The sequence below is a fragment of the Sarcophilus harrisii genome, chromosome 2 (genome assembly GCF_902635505.1).
Source record: "Sarcophilus harrisii chromosome 2, mSarHar1.11, whole genome shotgun sequence".
NCBI classification, from domain to species: domain Eukaryota; kingdom Metazoa; phylum Chordata; class Mammalia; order Dasyuromorphia; family Dasyuridae; genus Sarcophilus; species Sarcophilus harrisii.
The window spans coordinates 243,995,479-244,022,405 of record NC_045427.1 but is presented as its reverse complement, the minus strand read 5'-3'; the positions used below and the strand labels follow the sequence as shown (position 1 = coordinate 244,022,405).

Genomic DNA, 26,927 nt, shown 5'->3' with positions numbered 1-26,927 from the left:
ACACCTATCCACTGCACCACTAATCACCTTAAAGAAATGAACTGGTGAATTATAAAGGAAAATTCAATAGAGCATGCAAAAGAAAAAAATAATTTAAAAATGTCTATTAGGAAATCAAAAGTTCTTAAGAATGAAAATAAGTAGTACTTGATTTTAGCTACCAACATGAAGAATTCGTTTATGACTTGAGTTTACTCATTTACTTTAATAAAATGGAAACATTGTCAAAACTTCCAAATAAGTATGGCAACATTTGATACCAATTATTCAATGGGCAGCCTTTGCTAATAAACATTTTCAAATGTCACTTGCTTCCTTTCAAACAGCAAACTATTCAAAAATCAAAATGTTCCCCAGGAAAGAGAGGACCTTTTGCTGGGAAACACACACATCCCCAATATTGATTTTAAGTTAATAATTTACTCTTCTGAACTTAAAGTTATAGAAAATGACAGGTACTTTAGTAAAACCCTATAAGGCATGTCCCAAATGGACAGTTAGAGCACTTACCGCATAATCAATGGCAGCAAGATAAAAACAGGAAAAAAAGAGGCAATGGACGTTAATATCCTTTACAAGTCTATATATTTAGCTTAAGCTGTCTCCATATTCCTCAAGTACACAGAAACTAGTACCACTGAATAACCCACCTTGTGCCTTGACAAACAATACATCACAGGTACAAAGGTGATATCACAGTATGGTATTACTTCTCCTGAATTAGCAAAGGAGGAACTGAACAGTAAAAATGAGTAGCATGAAAGTGACATTTTTTTCCTTTCATAGGAAAGAAATGCTTAAATTGCACAAGTCTTTGTGTGAAACAGAATATGGAGACTGGCTTAACATTTGTGCCTGGTTGTTGACAGGCAAGACCATTCCCTACCTTGGTTGCCAAATGAGATACCCCACTGGACACATCATCAAAAATCTTTCCCTCTTTTACCTATGTGAATCAAAATGTCATCAGTTAAAAAACAAAATAGCAAAAAATGTTTCTCACTAACCTTGAAAAATGAAGGCACTAAATTTTAAAAAATTAAAATGTGTGAACAAACTTCCCAATTTTTACTACCACCATTTTATAAGAGTACTTCTTAAGCAATAAGGAGAAAAATGAAGATGGCTATAACTCACCTTTCAATTTTCTTATTCAATATTACACTAAAAACTTTGATTTATGTATTAATATATCACAATTAAATTTTGGCATGAAAACCTTGTTCTTTAATTCTTTAAATGCTATTCTGTCTTGCAGAAAGGCAGACAAAGCTCCTATCACAGAGGACATTTTATTTCAGATGAGAACAAAACTTGATGAGCTTTGAGAGAGTTTTTGTTACCTCAACTGCTTTTTGTAACTACTCCCTCCCCAGGAAAAAAAGAAGGGTAGTCTACAGATTAATGATTTAATCTTTATCTGGGTTATTCTGATCCTACTTTCTTTGGAAGATGAGAGATAATTCATCTGCAGGATTCTGTCTCAACTTCAAACTAATTTTTTTTAAGGCAGAGGCTAGCATTTACGATGTGGACATTATCACAATAGAGTTACTAATATAGTATGGTGGACAGAGTATTAAATGTAGAGTCAGAAAAACCTCAGCTCAAATCTTGCCTCTATCTGACAACACCTACATGATCAAAGGCAAGTCATTTTAGCTGCTCTGAGCCAGTTTTAGCATCTATAAAACAATGGCATTAAATTGGATGGTTTCTAAGGAACTCTTGCTTTTTTGTCTCAATTAACAATCCTTCACACAGAACTAGTACTAAATAGCACAAATCCAAACAATTATTTATAGGTGTCATTTATATTTTAAATTTTGTTTATATATATATATATATATATAAATGTTTATATCATTTATCCTAAATTGGAACCGTAATCCTGAGATTATCAGGCATAAAATGAAAAAGAAGGCTTGTATCAGAAGAGGCAATACAAACTGAAAATGGAAACATGTTGCCATAGACATTTTAATCACTGATGCTTACATATTTTTAATGGAAATGAACATTTAATTGGTCCAAAATAGAAATGATACATTTAAATGTATCTAGCTAGCTATTTGTGAAAGGAGGATTGACAAAAATGGTTTTCTTAAAGAACAATGATTGTCTAAGTACTATTTGCCAAAGTTACCTTTTCCTGTGCAGGTTTGAGAACATTTTCATTTAAACTGTGACCTAACTCTGAGGCCTATTTAAAATAAAGCAAACAAATAAAAAGAAGTCAGTTATATTTTCCTTTATATAAATACAGCCAACATTCACTGCCTTCAGAAGCTGGTATGCAGGAATCACCAACACAGAAAAGACTCAAGCACAGCATTTATGAAAGCAATGGATGGGTAGCTAAGCAGCTATGAATATGCCATAATACTTTGAAAAAATGTTATAAGATAAAAACCTCAATTAATTCTGTTTCCCCCAAAAGCTTAAACAAGGTACATAAGGATTAGCTAGGAAGCAAGCATAACCTCTACTCTACCCATTCCAAAAAGTGGCTTCTCTGTTTAACCATTCAAGCAAAAGAGATCAACACATGCACCGATACACAAAGATTTACATAGACAAAATTTATCATCTCCACCCATAAAATTTATGGCAATCTTTTTATTCTGAACTATATTCAGCTTCTAACCAGGAAATATGCTACTTCTTTAATACTTAATATGACTTCAGGTAAGAGCATAATAATTTCAAATTCCTTGTTACTAGTCAATAACAGAAACCATACCAAGATATCAATAAAGCTTTATAACAAATATTTTTTCTGTAAAAATGTGAAAGTATTGTGGAAGGAAATAAATTTTTATACCTTTACCTTTTCATTGGGGAAGAAAATTAAGGGCCACATAAATTGTATACCCTCAAAAAATGTTATCACTTTTATACAATTGATTTAGGAGAAATGGAAACAAAAGAGATAAAAATGAGGGAGCAAACGCTAAGTCTTATGAACAGTACAGACTCATTCATGCTTACTAAAAGCAACAACTCCAGTACTTGAACTTTCCATCTGGCCTTAACTTTTCTTCTCAGCTGAAGTACTGGTAAAGCCCTTAAGCTGGAGTTCAGAACAAAGATTTAAGATAGCCTAATTTTGAAAACTAAACAGCACTAGCAATGATGAGGAAACAAAATGAGTCATCTTTTTGTAGACACTGAGAAACCATTGAAGAAGGGAAGAGATGTTCACCAGACCTAGTACTGCAAAAGGCAGAACTACTAAAGGATAGTACCCAGGAATTAGTCAATTATTATAGAAAGGCAGGCCTCTTAGAAAATATTTGCATAAAAAATATTTTATTCGGGTGTTATGCAAGTTGATAGGTAGTTTTTAGTTAGGTTTTTTTTAAATAAATTATTTGGGAATTAAATTCAAAATATGGAAACTTTTAAAAATACCTCCATCAATCCAAATCTAAAGGAAAGAGCACTGGACTTGAGGTTAGAGTCCTAAGTTCAAATTCTAGTTCTTCTATTTAATACCTATGTAATTTTGGATAAATAATCACATCCTTCTGATCCAAGTTTTCCAAATCTTCTAATTCTATATGTAAGCACAAAGATAAGCAAACTATATATTTAAAACATAATTTAATAAAGTAAGTTTCAAAGAAGGCCTTCCAGAGGCTACTCCCTAATAAACTGAGGCTAGCTTGTTTAGAACAGCCCATCTAAGTATTTGTGAGAATAGACATAACACACAAATATCCCATGTAAAAGTGCTACGACTAAGCAGCACAGCTTCACATGAGCTTTCATTCCACAGATCTCACAGCTACCACTGCTACAAATTCCTATTTACTAAGCACTCATGAGAGCAGGTGACTTGTACAAGCAGCATGATAGTACAAATTGACTTAATTTAGGCTGAAACATACAAGGTGAAGCACACAAAGACAATGAATGAAAACTGCAAAAAAGTTAATGAAGAGCAGCCCACAACCCAACAGCAATAAGCATATGCTCAGAACAAATAGTGGTAAGGACCCATGCACAGGAATATACGTGAGGGCTTTACCGGCTCTGGTTGCTGCTTGTAGCCCCAAAACTTGACCCAAGAAAGGGGGCAGTGAAGAAAAAGAGAAAGAGAGCAAGGAAAGTAGAAGCAGCATTTAGCAAAAACTGGAAGCACTTTACAAGCAGGCTAGCCTAACTTAAATGGTAAAATTCTTTTCTATTTACACCATCTATTGACAAAGTGAACTTTCTTCAAAGGACATGAAATTGTGATAGATTTATTTTTATTGGCAGATAAATATGACTGCTGAAACTAAGTACACTTCTATTTACGGTTAACCGATTTCATCTGCCAAGTATGCCAAGATTCAGAATGAGAATGTTGTCAGAAAACAATACTCTCTACATGCACATTCTTGCGAAAAGAACACTTTACAAAATGTGTTTTGCAAATGGGAACTCTTAACTTGTGCCATATTTCCATAATTATAAGGCAGGGAGGGGACCTATGATCTATATAGATAGTATTTACCTCATTCAAACTAAGAGGCAAAATATATGACTAAATTTTGGGTCCCATATCTGTCACACAGGTACACAACAGTACAGAATTTTATCATTTCTGATGGTCCGTTCTGAAATTTTAAAGGAAAAATAATACTGATGATAATTGCAAATTGTCTTAACCAAACTTCAATTTAGAGAGGAGGAAATAAGATGAAAAATAAAAAAAAATTGAGATTACTTGATGAAAATTAATGGAACAGAAGTGAGATTAAAAATCCATGGTAAACCTAAATCTCTCTTAAAACCTGCTCTCATACAAAAAAGAAGCACTTTTATTCTAAGAAATACTAAGAAAAACTCAAGCATAACTCGAGCTTGGCTTTTTGTGTCTGAATTTTTGTGCTGTGCAGCATTTGAATCAGAATCAAACATAATTTGTTTGACAATCCATTTGTTTTAGCTAAACTCCAAGAGTGCACTGTTGCATTTTTACAGATGAAGTTTAATTTAATTCCATAGCAGTCTTAAAATTCTTCCGTTTTGCTCCACATGAAGTTAATTTAGTTCATGCAATGCCCTAGCACATGCAGTCTTTTAACATACTTGCTTATAGGATGTCATAAAATTATAGAAGAATATTTAAAAATCAGACTTCTGATGTTCTAAATCCTTGTAAACTATGATGTGTTTTTTATTTTTAAAAAGATTTTCAAATAATTACAAAGATTTACCTTTTAAGATAAATTTTTTCAATCACTTGTCAACATGAGGCTTATTATTTACTTTTCTAATCCATCAATTATGCATTTGTTGAGGAGCAAAAGGGAAGCTTAATTATTTATTATTGGGAATGATAACAATGTGATTGGGAATGATACAAAGTGAGATTTATTAAAGTAAACTGATGTAGGACTAGTATAGTTGTGAATAAACCACGTCTAAAAAGAGAATGGCAACAGTTATTATAAATAATGATGTAGTCTGACTTTTAATTTTAATCCTCTGACTTTTACTTTTTAAAAAAAATTATAAAAGCAGCCAGAAAATTATACAAATAAAATAATCAAGATGGAAAAGCCAGCATTTCACTACCTTTTGACTTGCTTGGGATCCAAATTTTGTAGCCTGTTTAAAAAAAAAAAAAAAAAAAAAAAAAAAGATTTTTCATCATCCAAGCAATACATATATAAAAAAGTTTCCATTTTAAAGTTTAGTTATTAAAATTTCAGTTTTAAAATAGTGTCACAACCTAAAATTAAGATATGCAACTCCAGTAGTAGCCCCATTCTGGGTATCTCTAAATCAGCATTCCCCACATATTAGCCTATAAAACGTTCTGTGTAATATGAATAGTTCCAAGAGAAGGTTCAACACGCAGAAAATTTTTACCAAAAAAAAAAAAAAAAAAGCATTAAAATATGCAATTTATCAAAATGTATTTGGCATTTTTTTCAGTATGAAATTAATAAAACTTTCATTATTCTGTTCCCTGATTTTTTTCAGATGCCATTTCATCCTATAAGTATTCTGTATATCAAGTTCCCCTAGAAAAACTTATATTCTATTGATTACCAAAATTGTTCTGGAGTCAAATTAATTTCAGAAGCATTGCTCCAAGTCATTCTGAGCAAGTCTACTGAAAGGTCTTAAGAAAACTCAAATTTAACAATGAAAATTTCATAGGACATTACTACTTCAGTGATACACATTTGATTCAGAAGTTAGTCACAGTATATATGTTGAGGACTTATATGCAGAAAACTCATTTAGGTATTAATGGAAACACTAAAGAAACCAAATTGCCATCTTTCCCTTATAGGACAGATATAACATCTACCTACTGATAGAGGTTGAAGAAATAAAGCATTCTATTTTTAGAAGTTTTTTATTTCTATTATTGGATAGCCAAAATAATAAATAATGACAGTGTCTCAGTACCAAACTTAGCCCCTGACAATATCCAATCTATGAAGAGTAGATTAATAAGAAAGTGTTCTTCCAAACTCTTTCTATGATATAAATATAACCTTGACACCCAAACTTCATCAGAAGAGTGAAATATGGGGATCTCTTTGCATTAATGAAACTATTTCATCAACTAATCAAACAACAAACATTTATTAAGTACCTACTATGTTCCAGGCATTGAACACATGATTGCTGGAGATAAAATGATAACAGGGCTAATACATTATTATTTCCAAAGACAGGTTCAAATTTCTTTCTTTTTTCAAAATTTTTTTAATTAAAGCTTTTTATTTACAAAACATATGCAGAGATAATTTTTCAACACTGGCCCTTGCAAAGCCTTGTGTTTCAAATTATCCCCTCCTTTCCCCCACCCCCTCCCCTAGAAGGCAGCTAGTCCAATATATGTTAAAAATGTTAAAATGTATGTTAAATCCAATATATGTATATATATTTATACAGTTATCTTGCTGCACAAGAAAAATTGGATCAAGAAGGGAAAAAAAACTGAGAAAGAAAACAAAATGCAAGCAAACAACAACAGAAAGAGTGAGAATACTATGTTGTAGTCCACACTCAGCTCCCATGGTCCTTTCTTTGGGTATAGATGGCTCTCTTCATCACTGAACAATTGGAATTGGTTTCAATCATCTCATTGTTGAAGAGAGTCATGTGACAGGTTCAAATTTCAATACTAAACAATGAAGTTTGAATTTTGCTCTAGAAGCAATAAGGAACTGAAGAAATTTACTAAGTGAATGACATGAATTGATCTATATTTAAGAAAAATTATTTTGGTAACTGTGTGAAATCATGTTTGGAGTAAAAAAATGATGAGGCAGGGAGACTAATTAAGAGTATACTGATAGATAAGAGATGATAAGAGTCTAAATTAATATCAGAGCTGAGTAAACAGGAAGGAATCAACATCAGAAAAGTTGTGGAGGTAGAAATGGCAAGATTTAGCAAATAATTGTATATGTATGGTGAGGGAGAATGACTTGTCAAGGAAAAAGTCAAACTGACAAACTTAGGAGACTGGAAGAATGGTGGAAGTAACTGAGAGAGATGAGTTTAGGGAATGAGTTATGTTTTGAATGTGTAGAACTGTAATGTCTCTGGGAAAATCAGTTTGTAATGTTTAATGGTACTATAAGGCTGAGGGATAGACTGTAGCTGGATCTGAAGATCTGACAATCATATGCATAAATAATTAGACTTATGAGGTTACCAACAGGATAGAGAAGAGAGATGGAATGTGTGTATGTATCTTTTGTGAACACAAACACACACACACACACACACACACACACACACACACGAGAGTTCCAGGCAGCAAGTACCCCAAGACAAAGCTAAAAAGATTACCAATAAATTAAGGGGAATGATAATGAAAATGAACTAATAAAGAATAAGGAGCAGACTAGGAGGTGGAAAACCAAGAAAGAATAATATCACAAAAATTAAGAAACAAGAGTAGTAAACAGGGTCAAATGTAGTTGAGAAGTCAAGAAGAATAACTGACAAAAGATAAACAGAGCTGGCATAATCATCCCTGATAATATATGAAACTTTAGCTGTTCATCCTGAAAGGGACATTTCAGATCAATTTGTATAATAATATGATAACTGCTTTGATTTGTTTTGAAAATTGTCATATACCCTAAATGAAGAGGCATAACAAAATTCACCTTAGAAAACTATAAGTAAACTCTTAAAGAAAAATGCTCCAATACCAGATGGAGTCACAAGTAATTTCAAACATTCATAGACCAATTAATTCCAATACTACAAACTCTTTGCATTAATAAGAAAGCATCCTTCCAAATTCTTTCTATGATATCAATATGGAATTGACACCCAAACTAGGGAGACAAGCTAGAGAAAGAAAATATAGACCATTGTATATAGTCTTACTGATGCAAAAAATTTAAATAAAATATTAATAAGGAGGCCACAATAACATATTAAAAAGATTATACATTATGACCAGGTTGAATTTATAAAATTAGATTGTGAGTTCCCTGATAGCAGGGACTAGTAACTAGTCTTTAAACTCAATTACTCTGACTCTAACTCATTGGCCAAAAATAGGTTTCTACCAAGTCTCATTTGCTCACTGTTTAGGTTTGATGGATCAGAGTGAATGTAAATAGCAGTTGTTTCTATTCTGGACAGAAACCTTAATTGAGATCTTCTCTTTCCAGACTGAATCTTTTGTAAAGTCAAACTAGGCCATCAATTGCCTCAATTCCTACCTAATCTTTAACCACTGAATGGGTTTTACTTCAGACACACACACCTGAGAAAGATCTTGGCTTAGGGTCAGGATTTCCTAATGCATCAGGAGCTCTCTTGCCACTGATCCAAAATAAGGAGAAAGTGAGGCTAATGATTTTACACAGCCCTACCTACAACAATCTCTAAAATGCTAACAGTAATATAGAGAAAAACAATTTAGTAAAACTTTACAACACTGATCAACATACCAAAATACTGAAGATGAAACATCATTAATCTCCTGATAGAGAAGTAATGAGCTTAAAATTCAGAGACGTGCATGTATTAAATACAGAAATTTGTTTTAACAGACTATCTAGATAGGTGTTGAGGGATTTCCTTTTCAGGTGTCAAAGAATTATAAATAATCAATTAGTAAATATTTATCTTAGTCAGAATATAGCTATAGTACTGTGTCCAATTCTGCTGACTATATTATAAAAAGGATATTGACAAACTGAAATGCCTCCAGAAGAAAGTGACCTCCAGGATGATAAGAGGACTGGAATCATGAAACATAAGGAAATATCCAAGAAAGGATATTTAGAATAGAGAAGTAAGACTTAAGAGAAATATTTGACTTCAAGTATTTCTAGAGTTATCATATAGAAAAGAATTATTCTGCTTGGCCTCAAAGGGCAAAAACAGAAAAATGGGAAGAAAATGTAGATGTAGATTTAAGACTGTTATAAGATGAGAACTATCCATTAGTATAATGGGCTGTTTTGGCAGGCAGTTAGAAGCTGGACAGACCACTTGCTGAGAAATTTTAGAGACAATTCCTACATCAGTACAGTTTACAAAAGCCTTTTTGAGTCCCTTTCAATGGTTTTAAGATTCAACTCCACCAACTTCCACATTTATACCAAAACAAACAGTAATATTTACTTTATTATATGGAATAGGGTAAAAGAATTAAAATTAAAATGAGTACAGTCATATTTTTAATCCCATTTGTTTTTCAACCAACCAAAACAACCTTTCAGGCTTGTTTCATTCTTTTAATACTTTCTATGGATTATACTGAAATAACAAAATCCCACAATTTCAGGTTCTATATTCCTGTAGTTTAGATTACTGTTTCATACGTACAATCTTTTAAAAAATATATTCTGAAGATCTTAAGTATGTGAATATTATTACGTTTCATTTATACAAGTAATAAATTAGATTGAAGCTATACCAGTCACATGCCATTTACTATCTGTGTGATCTTGGGAAACTCATTTATTCTTTTTGAATAAGTCCCTTTGGGACTTAATTTATCTTAGTTTCTGTAAAATGAAGAAGTTTGAAAGAGAAATGGAATAAAAATGTAAAAAGTACCTACTATGTGCCAGGTACTCATCTAAGAACTTCAGAAATATTATTTGATTTGATCTTCATAACAATTCTGAGAGATAAGTGCTGATATTTCTTTCTCCATTTTACAGTTGAAGAAACTAAAGCAGACAGGTTAAATGACTTATATAGCTAGCTAAGACTAGATTTGACCTCAGGTCTTCCTGACTCCATGTCCAGCACTTCACCTACTGAGCTACCTGGCTGCCTAGCTGGGCTGGAATAGAAGACCTCAAAAATTCCTTTTAAGTATAAAACTATGATCATAATATTACAGGACCTAAAATTTGGAAGGGACCTTCATAGCCAACTAGTCCATCCTACATCCAAAAGGAATCCCCAATATAATCTGATAAGAAAGATATCCTGAGAGAAAATTAGTTATTTCACAAACTGTTAATTTTCATACTTATCTAACATACATACAAGACTGTGAGGAAATGTGTTTTGCACATTATATTTTAATTAATTTTAGTTTTTAATCCACAGAGAAAGCTAGAGCTAATGTACAAGTCAAACTTTGAGAACTAAATTGTAAATTCAATATGTTCTACTTGTATGACAGTCTTGAATGTTTTTGTTCTCTTCACTGCAGGAAATACAACTTTCATTTGTTTAGAATATTTGTAATTTAGTAAAAAACAAAAAAAAACAAACAAACAAAAAAAAACACCTCACAATGTAATTTAAGGACACTGGCTCAAGCTAATCTTTTCACTCTTGTTTTAAAAGGAGCTAAGTGAGCTCTATATAAACTAGTGTTAAAATAGTTTGGTGGTTACTTACTTACCCCTTCTTTAGCTGCAGAAGCAAACTTGCTTGCTCCAGTTGTAAAACTGCTCCAGCCCTGAAAGAAAATTTCTATATAATTAGTCAAATACATTAAGAATCAACTGTTACTCCTATTTTTCTAATTGTAAAAGCAATTACACAGAACTGTAAGATTAGCTTTGCGTTATATAATTCAATTATATACCCTAACATGATAAATCCTGATTTTTCCCTTGGCTATATTGGATAGTAATTTTTAGCATCTGCTTTTACTTTCAGTTTCAAAATGAGAACTCAAAATTTTAGCAGAACTTTCCCTCCTCTTGAAATCCTATAAAACTTACTAAGTCAATCATTTGTGATCTACTACATTCTATTTTGTTAGTGAGTTCTCTGTAAAAAGTTGAACTGAATTCAAGATTCCTGAGAAAGATTTTTTCACATAGTAGGCATACAAAAATCTGTTCATTAAATGATTACAATGATCATTCTGCTTGATTCATTGGTTTAAGGGCAAGATTAGAAACTCTAAGAAGTAAATGTAATTTACTTTTTAATATTTTAATAGAGAATTGGAATAAACTGACTTTTAGATTTAAAAAAGAAAATAAATATTTGATTTAGAGAAAGCTTATAAGAACTAGAAAAAATAGGTTCTGATATTGGTCAACTTTGAAAATCTCTCAATGAGGTTATCACAACCATGTTAACAGAATCTAACGTGAAAAGACACAACAAGGAAATAGGCACTTTTTAATAATTTTATAAAATTTTCTATCTCAGACATGAACAATGAAGATGATGCTCCTTTATTCTATAAAATGTGCACATCCTGACAAATTAGGTGGTATAACAAGTGCTTTAAAAATCTGTCCTATTAGTCTATGTAAAGAACTTTACTTGTACAATAGATGTCAGTTTATTAAGTTTACTAAGATCACTGAGAAAATCTGCTTATCAATATGAAGAAAGTTCTTGATAAATTAACATAATGAAATGAACCCAAGACGATGAATCTATTAAGATTAACCTGAAGTCCTACACTTAGGTACCTTAAAAAAAAAAAGCAACACAAGAATAGAATAAAGAATACATAATTAGAAAAAACTCAATGTGCAAAAAAGACCTACATATTTTATTATTCCTATTTCATAGTCAAGAGTATGAAAATTCAGGTCAAGTATAATACATAATTTTGGTACCAAAAAATCAAAGTGAAAGCATATTTCTTTACTTTCTACTAAGAGGAAAAGAGTAGAACGTACTACTTTCCCAATACAACTATACTATTGGTGCTTTTGCTTAACTATTTTGGAGGAATGTAACACATATTTTGGTAGAGTATTTAGAAATGTCATGGTGAAACAAAATGTTCAGATTTTTTTGTGTAAAGAGTTAACAGTATGACATGTAATCAAAAAAGCCTATTTTCACAAAATAGTGTGCAGAATAAAGTTTGATAGTACACACTTGTACTGCAATCTCTGCTATTAAAGACACTGGTGGATCAACTGAGTTCTGAACCACTCAGTTAAGGCAATCAAATATTCCCACGAATATGGTGAGCTGTGGAGAACAAAGGGCCGCCAAACTGCTGAAGGATGGTGAAGTGGCCCAAAAACTATGATAAAGTGATTCAGGGTAAAGGAAGCAGTATAACCAGAACAACAAACACAGCGACTATCAAAGTACAATAGTTTGTGTTTACAAAATGCTTTATATATATTATCTCAGTAGATTTCAATAATTCACTCACATTTTTGCTGCCTTTATTTTTGATTCAGACCTATGATTTTATCAGGATAGGCAGCTTCTCAGTAAAGAGAATTTTTTACCAAAGCAGATCAGCAGCTATTTTACAACTTAGTCTTTGAGAGGTTGTGTAGGCCTTGAGGCCTTGAGGCATTGAGAGGTAAAGTGACTTTCCAATACATATAGACAGACAGACAGACAAGGCAGATAGAGAGGGAAGTATAGATATATGTAATCTTAGAGGTAGGATTTTAACTATGACGCCAGTTCTCTATCCATTATATACTTGCCTCTCCACATATCTGCTTCTGATAGGAAGCCACAACCAAAAAAGTTCAGTATCTAATGGCTAATCTATTGGCAACATGCTACTCTGTATTGAGCTGGGTTTGTCCTTGAACAACAGATACAGACTGAGGCCTTTCCAGACTGATAAGAGTTGACCAAAGTTTATGTGCTATCAGCATTGTCTTGAGAATCCAGTCACCTTTAATAATTAGGCACTAGAATAAAACTTTTGTGGAGGAGAACATAAAATAGTTAATTTCAAAATAACCACGATTTTCCATTAGCAAATGAAATTTCTATCTCTTCTACAGTCAGTAAACATGTCAATACCAGGACATCAGTGCAGTCAGCTTTCAGTCTTATAGCTCAAACATAGTATTCTATGAGGTCTTCAGACTTTCATTACATCTTCTCAATATAGTCATAGCAAAAAAAGTCATCATTTTCATTTTGGAAGCATTTTGCGTGCTTTTAGAAAAAAAGGAATCATGTAAATATTATTTTTTTAAAGCAATGTGCTGAAGTGCTAACCACACAAATTCTTTTTTTTTTAAACTACATATTTTAAGTTTTCTTTTGATAGTAAGGATAAATGGATCTAAATATCACAGGTAAAGAACTACTCCTAGTACAATGATTTTTGATTGAGAAGTACAGCACTGAACAGACCTATTCTACCTTAAGATTATTATTTCTTAAACTCTACACAGGGAAAGAACTAAAAAAAGTCTGAACAAGAGCTCTAAGAGAATTTCCTTACCGAATACAGTGATGACATGGCATTATTGAGGAAGTCATCATCTTTTTTCTGAGGAGGTACTGTGTTACCAAACCCAACATAGCGATTCTCTTGGCCTCTAAAATATTAAACATAAACAAATTAATTGAACAATTTTTTTCTACAAGAAGCAAATAGCATTACCTCTCAAGTCTATCACACAATTATGTGTCTCTTTAAAAAAAAAAGAGAGAGAGAGAGAGAGAGAGAGAGAGAGAGAGAGAGAGAGAGAGAGAGAGAGAATGAGAATCAAGCAATGCTGAAAGAACTATTTTTTACTGGAAACAAAATGGTGAACATTTTTCAATCAATGGATCCTGACCTATATACCACCACCACCAAAGAAACTGATACTCAATCTTTTGCCATTAGGTGTCAGATGAAGAACACTGCTTATCTAGTAGGATACAAAGAATAATTTTTTTCTCTTCATCATTTATTATGAAAGGAAATTAGATTAGATAAACTAATTTATTATTCATGAGGCCTTACCCTTGATATGAGTTGATATCATCATTCAACCAGTCTTCAAAAGCTTTGTCTGAAGAGGCAGTCATATTCTGGGACTGGCCAGAAGCACTGAAAATCAAGGATTAAAGGTTAATGAAACAAATACTGGTAGAACAAATACAGTTTTCTTTCAACACTTCAAGGATCTGTGATAAGACTACTGGGGATACACCCTCCACTTTCACAGATCACAACTCTCAAAGTTTTAGCAAATGGGCTCCATGAAAGATTATGCTGGAAAAGTTCAATGCTCAGTAGCCAGACTTCTGGTGCTGAGCCTCCACTAAGTTGAGCAGCCCTTTGGACAAGAAATACAGATTGTACTCAAAGCTCTATAATTGGGAAAAGCCTGTCAGATTTCATGCTCCACTTTAGTGAGTCAGGGAAACCTCCATACCGTAATGTTACATCATAGCAGCACTTAGATGGAGGTACAGAGAACATAACAGGAAAAACAGGCCCACCTAGTGAGACTGGAATGCTAGTCAATGTAATGATTATGGCTTTGCTTCATGACCGTTATGATTTGCTATGGAGGGTAAAGCCATGATAACTTAAATTTCTTATTTGGAATAAAGTTTGAGGAAAAGATGAAAGCAAGTAAAGTGATTTTCCCCAACGCTATGCAAATCAAACAACAATTGCTATTAGGATCATTAGATATGTAGCAGGACCAAGTAATGGCAATTAGCTGGAAAATGAAGGGAACAAGGGGAAAGGAGGGATCAGAAATTTTTTTTAAGTAGTTCTTCAGAAAACCTTCAAATAGAAAACACCTCAAACACACACACACACACACACACACACACACACACACACACACTTAATTATGGCAAGAAAGCATAAATGCAGTTTAAATAAAAGAACTATAATTTTAAAATAAACACTGAATTAAAAAACTATTTATAAAAGCTAGGATTAAAATTTAAGTAACATCAATAGAATTCTATACTGGAGCTAACATCAGAACAAGAAAAGACCTACAGGAGAATTCCAGTACTACAAATGAATGAATCTACATCAAGTTTACCGGTGAGCTGAGGATAGAGCCATTTTAGGTTGAGGTGGAGTCCAGTTTTGAGCAGATGATGTTTCAAGTGACCATTCTTTTCCTTCAGCTAATGTTGCTACCTAGAGAGAAGTACATGACAGAATAAGAGAATATGAAGTCAAATAAGAATTTTAAAGATCATGGATTTTTGATTTACTTGTTCTTGTTCAAGGAATACCTATAGAAATTCCTAGCACTCCAAGTCAAACCCTAGATCCCCCCCAAAAAAAAACAAAGCAAAAACAAAACTATCTCATATAGCCAACTTGCTCGTATGGTAGATAATTAATGTCTAATTGTATCCTAAATCAAGTTTTTAATGTACATTTTTCACACTTTAAATTAGTCTCGGTTTTGATTGCAGTTGAAAGCAATTTCAGAGAGCTCAACTTAAGCACTTTCATTCTATACATAAAGCCTTGGGAATCCACTTATCTATCCTGTCTTGCAATGTGCTTCACTCTCCTGAAAAGACTATTTTTCTCAAGATGTATATGAACCTTTCATGTTCAATTACTATATAAAATTCCTCCCCTGCAATAGAGTTAGGGAAGAAAGTGCAACTTCCATCACTCTGTTTATCAAAGGTTATTTGTTCACCCAATTATCAAAATCAACAATCATTAATCTTTAGCACCATTAGGCAGCCTTTTGACTAGAGAAAACTTTGACCTAACGATGGCCACATCCTCAGTAATTTACAGTGCCTTGCTATTAGCCTCTGAAACATTTTGCAAGAAAGTAATTCCACTTTTCTTCAAACGTGTTTAATTTGCAAAATGCTTACTACATAACTACTAAAGAAAACACAAGGCTCACTTTCTAAAAAGACCACGTTAGAGTTTATATTCTTTTACCCATACAGAAAGTTGACACTTAAGCTTACCTTGTCCCTAAAAAGAGCCGCAGCTTTGCTGTTGTATTTCTCCTGCATTGACCAACAAGGATCATAATCTTCTTGGGATTCTAGGAATTCTCGAAATCTGGCATTTCCCCCAACCTTCATCTTCTCAAGCTCAATGTCCTTCCATTTGTCCATGGTAACAGAGCGCACAAAGCTAGGAACCAAACACACACCCATTGTCTAAAAGTTTCTTCAATTTATATTATTTAGCTCTAAACAATGCTGTATATACAATGTTCTGTTTTTTAAAATTTCTCAATGCGTAACTTACCTGAGATGAACTCCTAAGCCTCGATGTTTCCCTGAGCATTCCAAACAGATCCAAATCCCATAGGTCACACTCACCCACTGGGGATTGAATGCACCACACTCAAAACACACCTTCCAAAAAAAAAAAAAAAAAAAAAGTATGAAAAACAATTCATGATAGCCTCCCCAAACATAAAGCAATGAACAAAGAGGAATAACAGGGTACATGAAGGTTGTTCAAAACCACTGAGTAAAAGAAAGATGGAGCTGACGAGAGAGGTTTCAGAAAGGATGGCTAAAGAAGTATGAGAAAGAAGATAAAGAAATGACTCAAAAAACTAAGGTAATAGGAGATTTGATCAAAAAGTTCAAACAAAGCAGGTTTAATATAGAAACAAGATTCTTGAGTTAGGCTAAGAAAAGGTCAATGGAAAATACAGAGAATGTGGTTTCCATGAAATAATCCTAATGGAAATTTGAATTTAGGGTATCAGACAAAGCTAAAGAAATAGATATAGGAAAGGACAGCATATCTTCCTTCTCAGAAATCTGGATGCATAGGATTTACAAATAAAAGTGAATTCAAATTAAAATATTCCTTAAATAAATACTATATAATAAACATGATGGACTGAATGAACAATTACTATCTGAGATTACTATTTTATAAGGTACATTTTTAACTATGATGCACATAATTACATGCTTTAACTTTAGAAGTTAAGCTAATGAAAATGAAAAAAATCACTACAAGAAACAATTCTGCACTGGATCATTAAAATGATTCATTACAACTAATTAAAACTTCAAATGAAATACAAATCCTTACATTGTTTTCATCCTGTGCTCTGACTTCTTTAAGAACCTTCCTTGTTCTTGGACTTGCCATGATTCTGGGAAAAGAAAGGGGAAATGTATATTAATTTAAAAAAAAAAAAAGATAACTCAATTGAAAACACTTTGTGTGGGGGGGAGGGGAGCAAAGAATTGGTTAAACCAGATGCTTTGCACAACAGCCAATCCCAATTTGATAAAAGACCTCAATTCCCCGATTCCAAGAAGGACAATAACCTTAATAATACAAGTTTACTAACCTGTAGCCTGGAACCTTGGAAACTTCATTTCTTAAATAAATTCAAGTAAGAATTTGTTACCCTAACTGTGAAAAAGAGAGCAACAGTTTGAATGCTAGAGGAGAATCCTATGTCCCTTGAGTGGAATTTAATTTTTTAACACATTTTTCCATTTTGATTTAAGAATTTTATGCAATTAGAATTGTACATTATTCTCAAAATATCACATTCTTTATAATTGAAGTTTATAATTTATAATATAATAGTTCTTATATTGTGATCTTTTTCAGTCGTCACAAAAGTGATTATTTCCCTGGGTGGACCCTAAACTTGAATTAACTAGTTTTAAAATGAAGTAAAAAATTTTTTCAATAAGCTTAATTCTATCTGTTGCTTTTTATGAATTTAGAAATTAATCTCTCCTTCGCTCCTCATAGTAAAGGTGAGACATTATAAAAATCACAAAACTGTTACATGTAATAAGAAAGTGACACCCCACTATCATTTCTCTCCCTCCTCCCTCCAAAAAATCCTTATAAAATAAAGGATCCTTAAAGGCCAACTAGGTCAACCTTATCATTTTACAAGTGAGGCAACTAGGATTAAATGACTTGCCCAAAGTCAAGGAGGTAGTAAGCACAAAGCCCTTTTAATTCAGGTCCCATGATCTTGAGTTTACTGATCCTTCCACTAAATCAAATTACATTGCCTCTTTATTTAAGTTATAAAAATATACTTTTTAAAAGATGGATATATGCTATACATTTTATGGATATATGTTATACATTTTACTAAGGACAACTTGTGAGTTAGAAGTATCAGTTGGATTGAACTGGCTTCTAACCTATGACTAGCTGGAATGGAATAGGGCAGACTAGAGACAGGAGAATCGGGAATCAAACAGAAGTTATCATTTCAATGAGGGAAACTGACTTGCAAGCAAAGCCTAGGGCCTCAGCCTTAGTAGGAGGATCCCAAGCTGTGTGGGGAAATCTCTGTACCTACACCAATGGCTACACAGTGAGCTATATCTGAAGATGAGGGATAATAGAAACAGTGAGACAGCAGGGCTTCATGACTAGAACACTGGAGCTTGTCTGAACTCAGAGAATACCTGGTGCTGGTCAAAGAATAGAATAATGATGTGATTTTTTCAGAGGGTGAGTGCAAAAGATTGTTGTTCTGTCCAGCTGAGGACACACAACTTGCTTTGGCCTTAGCCTTGGAAAACAGGGTATCTCCTAATATCTTGATGGAAGTGACATCCAAGACTTGTATGAAATGAGGTTGGTTCAACTATATGACAAGTTTAGGAGACAATGAGGAGCCCAGTTACTAAGCTCATATCCACAAAACATAAAAGAACCAGAAGGCCTCCAGTGCATAGATTAGATACTATATGAAGTATTTAAAGAACAGTGTCAAGAACTGCATAAGTGTAGAGATGCTATATTACACTGTGGAAGGAGTACCCACACTGATAAAAGCTGTAGATACATTGAAGTATAACAAATAACATATTTACATATACAAATAATACAAAGAGAGACTTGACATATATCAAGTGCTATTTCTTATGAAGATAGCAGCTTCCTCACTTTTCTCTTTTATGTCTTTCTGGCAAAAGTAGATGTGGAATTTGTACTGCTTGGGGGAGAGGACGGAGAAGCATTTTTTTCTCCCTTACCTACTGGATTTACCCATCTTGTCACTGCTATTACTATAAGAATTTACAGACATCTTCCATTGGAGTCACCTTTTTTACCTCTTCCTCATAAACTGCAACTATGACAGATAATATTATAACAGGCAAGGTCAAGTGTTGATGTCTCACCACCAGCCCTGTCAACATAATTCATAAAGAAATAGGTAGGAAGTTGTAGCAACATAACTAAGGCTAAAATGAAAAGTTATTTCTCTCCAGAACTGCTAGACTTAAAAGAATGCAACCTCAATTGGTTTTTCCTTTTAATTCAGTACCAAGGAGACCAAAAGTAATATGAAGCTTAAAGAGTAATATCTAACTTTTTTTGTGGAATGGTTTGAAAATTAATAATTCTCTTTAGGTACATTATTTCATTTTAGTTTAGCAGAACTAGCACTAGCATGAGTCAGAAAACAGTTTCTAATTATACCTTTACCACAAGTTAGCTATGAGAGCTTGAGCAAATCAATTAATCTGAATGCCCCTTTAGTATATCTGTCAAATGGGTACAACATCTGCCTGGCCCAATTCAAAAGCTTTTCATAAGAAATCCTCCAGTAATAGTTGACAAAGGATTACTAAAATAAACAATTAGCTTTCCTACAAATATTCTGACTATAATTTTACATTAAAACAGTTTTAAAAAATGGAAATAATGTTAGTTATCCAATTTTCCTTTTAAACTCATTGTTTAACTATTGACTCGGGATAAAAGTGAATTTACTATGCCAAAAAACTTTTCAAATTTGAGAACGCATTCATTTAACATGTATTAATACCCACTGATTTATTTTAACCACTAGGTTTATTCTTCAAGTTCAGATTTTCTCTCCATCAACCCCTCATCTCCCCCCCCCCCCCCCCCGCAAAAAAAGCCTGCCTTCATTTTCTGTCTCCTAAGTATATTTATGTTTTCCACCTATATTGTCAATTTCATGAGAACAAAGACTGTCTCTTAATAAAGAGAAGTATGGCCCAGATCATGATTGTTACTAATCATTCAATTAATGTATCATTTATGCAATGACTCTATATAGAGAGCACAGAACAACAAAATAATAAAGTAAAGATAAGCCAAATAAATACTGTACAATTTGGATAAAAATACAGAAGAAAAAAAACAAAATCCCAATGAGAGATTTGGCAATTTTGAATTCTATGTAAAAATAGTTAGTAAGGAAACTGAAAAAGGTGATCCTTTATGACTCCTTTTTTTATGACTAAGCCTCCTTCCTGATGAACTGTATTGAGTTTCCAAAGGAAAAAATTAACCATAGACTTTTAAGGAAGGGACCTTAGATTTCAAGAACTTGAAGAACCCCAATCTCCTAATGCAAAGTCCTCTTCTCTTTCTACTATAGCACAAGTGTTTAGATGGGAAAGAGGGGAACAAGAGGGAAGGGAAGGGGGAAAGGGCAATCCCCCCAAAATATATGATGATAAAAGTTTTTAAACAGGCAAAATTCTTTTTTTAGTTTTTAATCCACACTGGAATATAAATTCATGGTATTTGTGCTAAGCAAATAAAACACTTTTGTAAAACATGGAAATGTTTTGGTTCATAGGCAGAAAAAGTCAAAACATCTGAGTCCAAAGAGATAAATCTACCTGTTCCAGAACAGTCTGAATTATACAAATGCTGTGTCATTTCTAGGCATTTAAGACATAAATACCTGACAATGCCAATTACAGAAACTGGGACCAACATAAATTAAAAGGCTTACTGTATCTTTTACATTCTTAAGATCAAAGATGTTATTAGAATTTTAGCATGAGTCACTGAATGGGGATGGGGGACTGTGCAAAACAGATTATTTTTGTTTCAAACTCTTAAATTACTGGAACTTTTGTATGGTTCCACCATGACCCAGGAAGTTTATTACTTGGAAAATCTCATCATCTTATAAGATCTCATCATCCTTGTACTCTACCTCATCATTATTCTTGGCCTCTCAGATTAGAGGACAGAGCCATGAATCCCAAAACTCCATTTAAGTTTGAGAGATCAGCATAGAACATGTCATTAATTACTTGACACATTAATTACTCAGACTTTTCCTACACTACTCTTTGACTTTTCCACAATGCCCCACCAAAGGTTTTTCTCCTCAATTCCCCCTTTTCAATTTCCTTTTGTGTTTTATCTTTCCTTATTAGAATGTAAAAGCTCTTTGAGGGCAGACTTTCTTCTTTTAGTATTTGTATCTCCATTACTTAGTACAGAGTATGATACTCAGTAGACATTTAATAAATGTTTAACTTTTGAAGGAAAGATTTTTCAGTATGAAAACAAAACAGCATGAAAAGCATATCAGGACAGGCTCATTTAACAGCTTTCTTTCCAGTTTTAACCCTTCACCAAACCCCCCCCCCAAAAAAAATACAACAAAATCTAGAAGAAAACACAAAGGAAAGTTGAGATTCAGTGCACATCTCTAATTATATATTGCTATTATTCCTAAGACTGCATATTAATCTCATAAAGGACAAAGTATACCAATGAAAAACTGTTTTTATGTTCAACATCAAGCAAAAGAAAAGTCACTTTTTTGTTGCACTATAATACTGGACTCTGGTTCCTAGTGAATTCAGTGCCCAGAAGATTCCCACTGCCTAAAAGGGTGTAAGGAGAATGGAATAAAGGATAATAAATAAAAGGTAGTAAGGGCACATAGTGTATTGGGCCTGAAATCAGAAAAACCTAAGTCTAAAATCAGGTCTCAGGCAATTATTTACTAGCTGTGCCAGTGTGTCTGTTAAGAAAACCCCCAAATGCAATCATAAGGAGTCAGTCATGACTGAACGACACAACCAAAAAGGAAGCACCTTTCGGAACAAGGGCTGGGAAGAATGAAGCAAGGGGCCCAAACTGGCCTAAGAGAAGAGCTCGGAAGAAAAGCCTAACGTAGTTAGGCTGCAAAAGCCCAGAAGGGGGAAGCAGGAATCCCAAGAAGCTTGAGGAGGTCCTGATGATGATAACAGTTGACATTTATAAAAACAGGTGGGTAGGTAAGTACTACTCTTCCCTCCCATTTCACAGCTAAAGAAACTGGGGTTCAAAGTCGGTAAGTGACCTGGCTTGAGTTCCAATGGCTGGTTAGTGACTGCTTTGAAATCTTACAATGGGGGCGCACGACGCCGAATGGAGCACTCTGCCCACTGCAGCCAGGCCAGCCGGAGTGTATACGTGGAAGGGGCTTGGAGGAGGGGCGGGGGGGGGAGGGGGGGAGACTGAGGATGGGAGCAGGAAGGCACGAGTGCGAGGCAGAAATGGTCGGCAGCCTGGACGGGGGATGGGGTGGAAGGGTCTCGGACAGCGAGGGTGGGGAAGGGTTTCAGTGAGAAAGAAGGGATCGGCCTCGGGTGGGGGAAGGGAAAGATGCCCCAGCCACCAGGACACGACAGAAGGACGGAGGGCGAGGGGCAGGGACTGGCCTGGAGAGAACCGAAGCAGCCGAGCAGAGATGTTCGTTCCGGGCGAGTGAGAAGGGGCTCTGAGGCAGGCCCTGCCGATGCGGAGCGAGGCCGGGGACTCCGGGACGCCCCGGAGGAAGGAAGGGGCCCAGGGCCGGGCCCTGGGAAGGGGTTACCTGCAGAAACCGGAGGCGGGAGGAGGACTCGGACCGGCTGAGGAGTCGGAGCCTCCGACGCCGTCGGGGCCCCACGAGGCGAGGAGTCACCGGAGCAGTCTAGGGAGCCGCGGTCCCACATCTACACCGCAGCCGCCATCTTCCGGCTACGTTGCAGATTGCAAGGCATTGTGGGTAGGCTTTTGACGGGAGGGCGGGAGAGAGGGAGGGAGGGAAAAGAGGGAGGAAGAGGAGGAGAGGAAGGAGAAGGGGGAAAGGGGGGAGGTGGAGGAGGAGAGGAAGAAAAGGGTGGAGGAAAGGGGGAGGAGGGGGGGGAGGAAGGGTGAGTGGGTGGGGGCACGGGGGCACTTCCGCGTTTGCCCTGTCGGGCCCTAGGGCGTGGTCCCGTCACGCCCCTCCACGCACGCCACGCAGTTGCCATGGAAAAGGAAGGCTTCTTCGTCCCTCCCTTCTTCCCTCTCCTTTTTCTCCCTCTGGCAGTCCTCCTCCCCGCCCACCCCCGCTGTACTCGCTTCCTTACGTTTCCACGTCTCCTTATCCCGAAGCCTCCAGAGGGAACGTGAGGTCATGAAAGGGACTTTGGAGGGCATCTGAGTCAACTTCGCGTCACGGAGTCAGGGGAAGGGCATGGGGCGGGGGCGGGGGCGGGCCGCTAGGTGGCGCGGCGCGGGGGGGCCGGGACCTTGGATCCGCAAAAGGAGGTGCGAGCAGCCTCGGACGGGACAGACGTTATTCTTCCCATTACACAGATGAGGAACTTGAGTCCGGAGAGGTTGTCATCGTTTCAACTAATCAGCAAAACAAGTAGCAAACACTTATGAAGCCCCTACTGTATACCAGACACTAAGCGAGGCCCGGGGGCGAAAGAGAAAAAGAGAGCCCCTGCCCACAACACACGCGCGTTAATTGGGCGAACGGCTGGGGAAAAGGAAAGGCTAGCGATTCTAAGAAGGTTAGACGGAGGAAGGCGTTTCAGGCACCGAGGGGACGGCGCGGCTTTTTTAAGGGAAAATTAGGAAAATATTTAATGTTTCAGGGGAGAAACGGCAAGGACAGTTTGGCTAAACCGCATGTAGTACGCAAAGGGCAATCGTGTGTGTAAAGCTAGAAAGGCGAATCGGAGCAGGCTGCAAAGGGCTTGAGAGGCCAGAGGACTCTGTCTGATCCTACAGACAATGAGATCGAAGCTTACTGAACAAAGCACCCGCATTATAGGAATGTAGATGTGCATGTCCGCTCCACAGTGCACCTACTCCACAAAACATCAGTGGCGTGTGCTATGCATTATTATAACGCAACGTGTGATTACATGCAATAAATGATCTGAAGTACAAACTGTGTTGGTTCAGACCCTAATCGCCTCCCCCCTCAAATGTTACAGTAACCTCCTCGTTGGGTTCTCTATCACTCAGCTTCTAATCCATACTCCACACACGTCAAAGATATGTGTATATATATTTATTTCTATATATATATATTATAATGTGTATATGTGTGTTAAGTATAAAACATAATGCATGTGTATATCTATGTTTATAAACCTACATATACGTGTTGTAGTACACACACACACACACATATATATCACATTCCAGATGAGAGACGATGAGGTCTTGAACCAGGGTGGTGGCCACAGGAGGAGAGAGAAGGGGACAGATGTGAACCCTGTCAGGATATTAGGAATCTATTAATTATCTGAGTGGTGTTTCTTTTCCCAAAACACAGCCAGGTGATAAAAAGTTCAGATCTTTTATTGTGTCCTTCAATATAGCCCGGTTAGCTCAGAGACCTATCTCTCCCAAGAGCTCTTGCAGCTTTGTCCTTGGCTTCTGCCTCTGCTTTCTTCAGCCTCCAGCCAGCACCGAGGTAGAAGATGCAATGAATCTCTCTTGCCTCCAAGATAGGGCTTGTAGGCTTCCTCCCAGAGTGCTCCTCTCCGCCCCTGGGAATGCTCCCAAGTAAAAACTCTCTCGAGTGGCTCACTGGAGCTGTATTTATGCTACTTCTCCGAGAGAGGGATTGTGGGATATCTCCCAGAATGCTCTCTGGCCCTAAGGGAGGTGTGAATTTGGATATCTCTTTCTGAACCCTGAACTCTCCCAAACGTGTGAACTCCATTGAGTACTTAGATACTTATGAGCTCTCTAAAGGTGTGAACATAAGCATCGTTTCTATCAGTCGTACTTAGTACCTTGTTTCAAGTTCTGGCCCAAAATATCTCCTTCTAAGATCAAATCAATCATATTGAACCATGCTAAATTAGATAATTATTGTCTCTATCGACTCTAATGGCTTAAGAGTTTGTAAAGATTCCAACATAGCTGTATCCATGTTTCCTGATTCCAAGCCCACATTCTTTCCACTGCACTAAGCTATCTGTTGTCTAGCCATGGACAGGGCAGCATTTTTTTTTTCCTCTGCTAAGAAGCAGGCAGGACACTAAAACCACTATATGGGGCTCACTAGATTTTCTGGAGTGGCTTCACCTGAGTTTGTTCTAGTACTAAGGAGACTTTAATCGTGAGCATCTATAACCAGAAGGGAAAACCATGAATAAATGAACTTGCAATAGTTACCCTTTTTATAAATGGCAGTGTGATATAGTAGAAAGAGTGCTATTACTATACTTGATATCAATAGAGACAATTTGAATCCTGGCTCTGATGTTTACCAGTTGTGTGACTTTGGGCAAATCATCTCATCTATTTACACCTTAATTTTTCCATCTGTGAAGGGAAGATTACAATACTTACACTACTTTCTTTGTAAGGTTGGTGTAAGAATAATACATAGTGATGTTTAAAGGACTATGTAATTTTGAATCATAATGATTCATCATGTTTTCCTCAAAGCCATTTGATTATATGGGTATAGTATAATCTATGTTCAATTTTATTAAGCAGATAATTAGTGAATACCTGTTCAGTGTCTGTTCCTGCCTCTATGCTGGAAGGGGTGGGATATAAGAAATAAAATAATTATTAGTCTTGCCTTTAAAAAGAGCACAAAATTTATTAGGGTAGAGTAAAAAATCACAAGGAACTACAATAAAAAGATAACTAATATAGATGTTAGCAATGTTGGCACTATGGTCAGTAATAGTGCAAAACAGAAGAGTTGACTGTTTTGGTACTTAGATGGTGAATAGCACAAAAATGCTGATAGGAGAGGCAGTTTTAAACCATCCTAATAGTAAGTGCTGAGGCAGCATTTTTTCTCCTCAGTGAAACCTTTGATTTCAATAGTATAGGGAACTCCCAATGAGGACATTCCTTTTATCAATGTAGATATATCATTGATCTATAATTTATAGTCCTAAGGAGCTGCTTAGGAGACTGTTAATTTATATAAACATATAATAGTACAGTAGTATACTATATAGTAATATATATGTAATATATGTAATATTCTTCTCTAAAATGTAATGTTCTCCCGGAGCAGGTTTCTTAGGGGGCTTCTGGGAGCAGCCTTCATTTCAGTTCAGTAATCACCACATGAGTACAGCCAGGTGTTAAAGTCCAAATCCTTTATTGTCTCCTTCAAAGTCCTATCTCTTTCACTTGGGGCTCAGCTAGTTTTCTGGAGGCCTATCTCTCCCCTTGGTTCCACGAGCTTCTGCTCCCACCTGCCTTCTCTGGCTTCTGAATCTCCCTGTGAGGGATATGGAAGACCCTTACCCAAAATGACTACTCAGAGGTCACTTAGTACAAGGTAGAAAAGTTGTTTATTAAAAACCTCCGGAGGATGAGCTGTCCCATCGCGAGATAAGAAAGCTCAGGGGTAGGAGGGCTAAAGAAGTAGTAAAGATATATAGCTTTTATACAAGCAATTACATCACAAGTAAGAGAGCATTGAGAAGAGAGGGGGAGGCATCTAATTGGTTGTTGCTATTTGGGGAGATTGGAATGGAAGGTTTCTGTTTCCCTGAAATCTCCTGATTTCTAGGAAACAGAAAATCAGGCCTTCAGGCTTAAGCAGATAGTGGTCCAGATAATAGACTAAAGATCGATAAATGTCAAATATCAATAAATGTCATCAGCTCAGATTAAGTAAATAAGTTTCTAGCTGGCCAAAGCTCAAGTAGATATGAGCCTGCACATATTATATAGGTCATAGGGGAAACACAGAAAAAATAAAATACAGAAAAAGAATTCATACATTCCTATAAATTCTTCACCTTATCTCTCT

At 35.6% G+C, this 26,927-nt stretch overlaps 1 protein-coding gene across 9 annotated transcripts in view; it reads right to left on the bottom strand.

The window, feature by feature from the left end:
- The window catches only part of ARFGAP1 (ADP ribosylation factor GTPase activating protein 1), a 30,264-nt gene extending 7,276 nt beyond the window's left edge, over positions 1 to 22,988 (bottom strand). For 2 of the 9 annotated variants that reach the window (XM_031951760.1, XM_031951761.1), the window contains exons 1-11: positions 22,740 to 22,988; positions 17,201 to 17,264; positions 16,394 to 16,503; positions 16,105 to 16,276; positions 15,198 to 15,298; positions 14,150 to 14,236; positions 13,640 to 13,736; positions 10,859 to 10,915; positions 5,572 to 5,604; positions 4,034 to 4,063; positions 2,147 to 2,203 (exon numbers count right to left, since the gene is read on the bottom strand). In XM_031951760.1, the coding sequence (XP_031807620.1) occupies positions 2,147 to 2,203; positions 4,034 to 4,063; positions 5,572 to 5,604; positions 10,859 to 10,915; positions 13,640 to 13,736; positions 14,150 to 14,236; positions 15,198 to 15,298; positions 16,105 to 16,276; positions 16,394 to 16,503; positions 17,201 to 17,260 (804 nt within the window). In that variant the 5' untranslated portion in view covers positions 17,261 to 17,264; positions 22,740 to 22,988. Of the gene's footprint in view, positions 1 to 886; positions 947 to 2,146; positions 2,204 to 4,033; positions 4,064 to 5,571; positions 5,605 to 10,858; positions 10,916 to 13,639; positions 13,737 to 14,149; positions 14,237 to 15,197; positions 15,299 to 16,104; positions 16,277 to 16,393; positions 16,504 to 17,200; positions 17,265 to 22,739 lie in introns of all 9 variants that reach the window. The other 7 variants (XM_031951763.1, XM_031951764.1, XM_031951758.1 and 4 more) reach the window with 6 other exon arrangements.
- Positions 22,989 to 26,927: the final 3,939 nt, after the last annotated feature.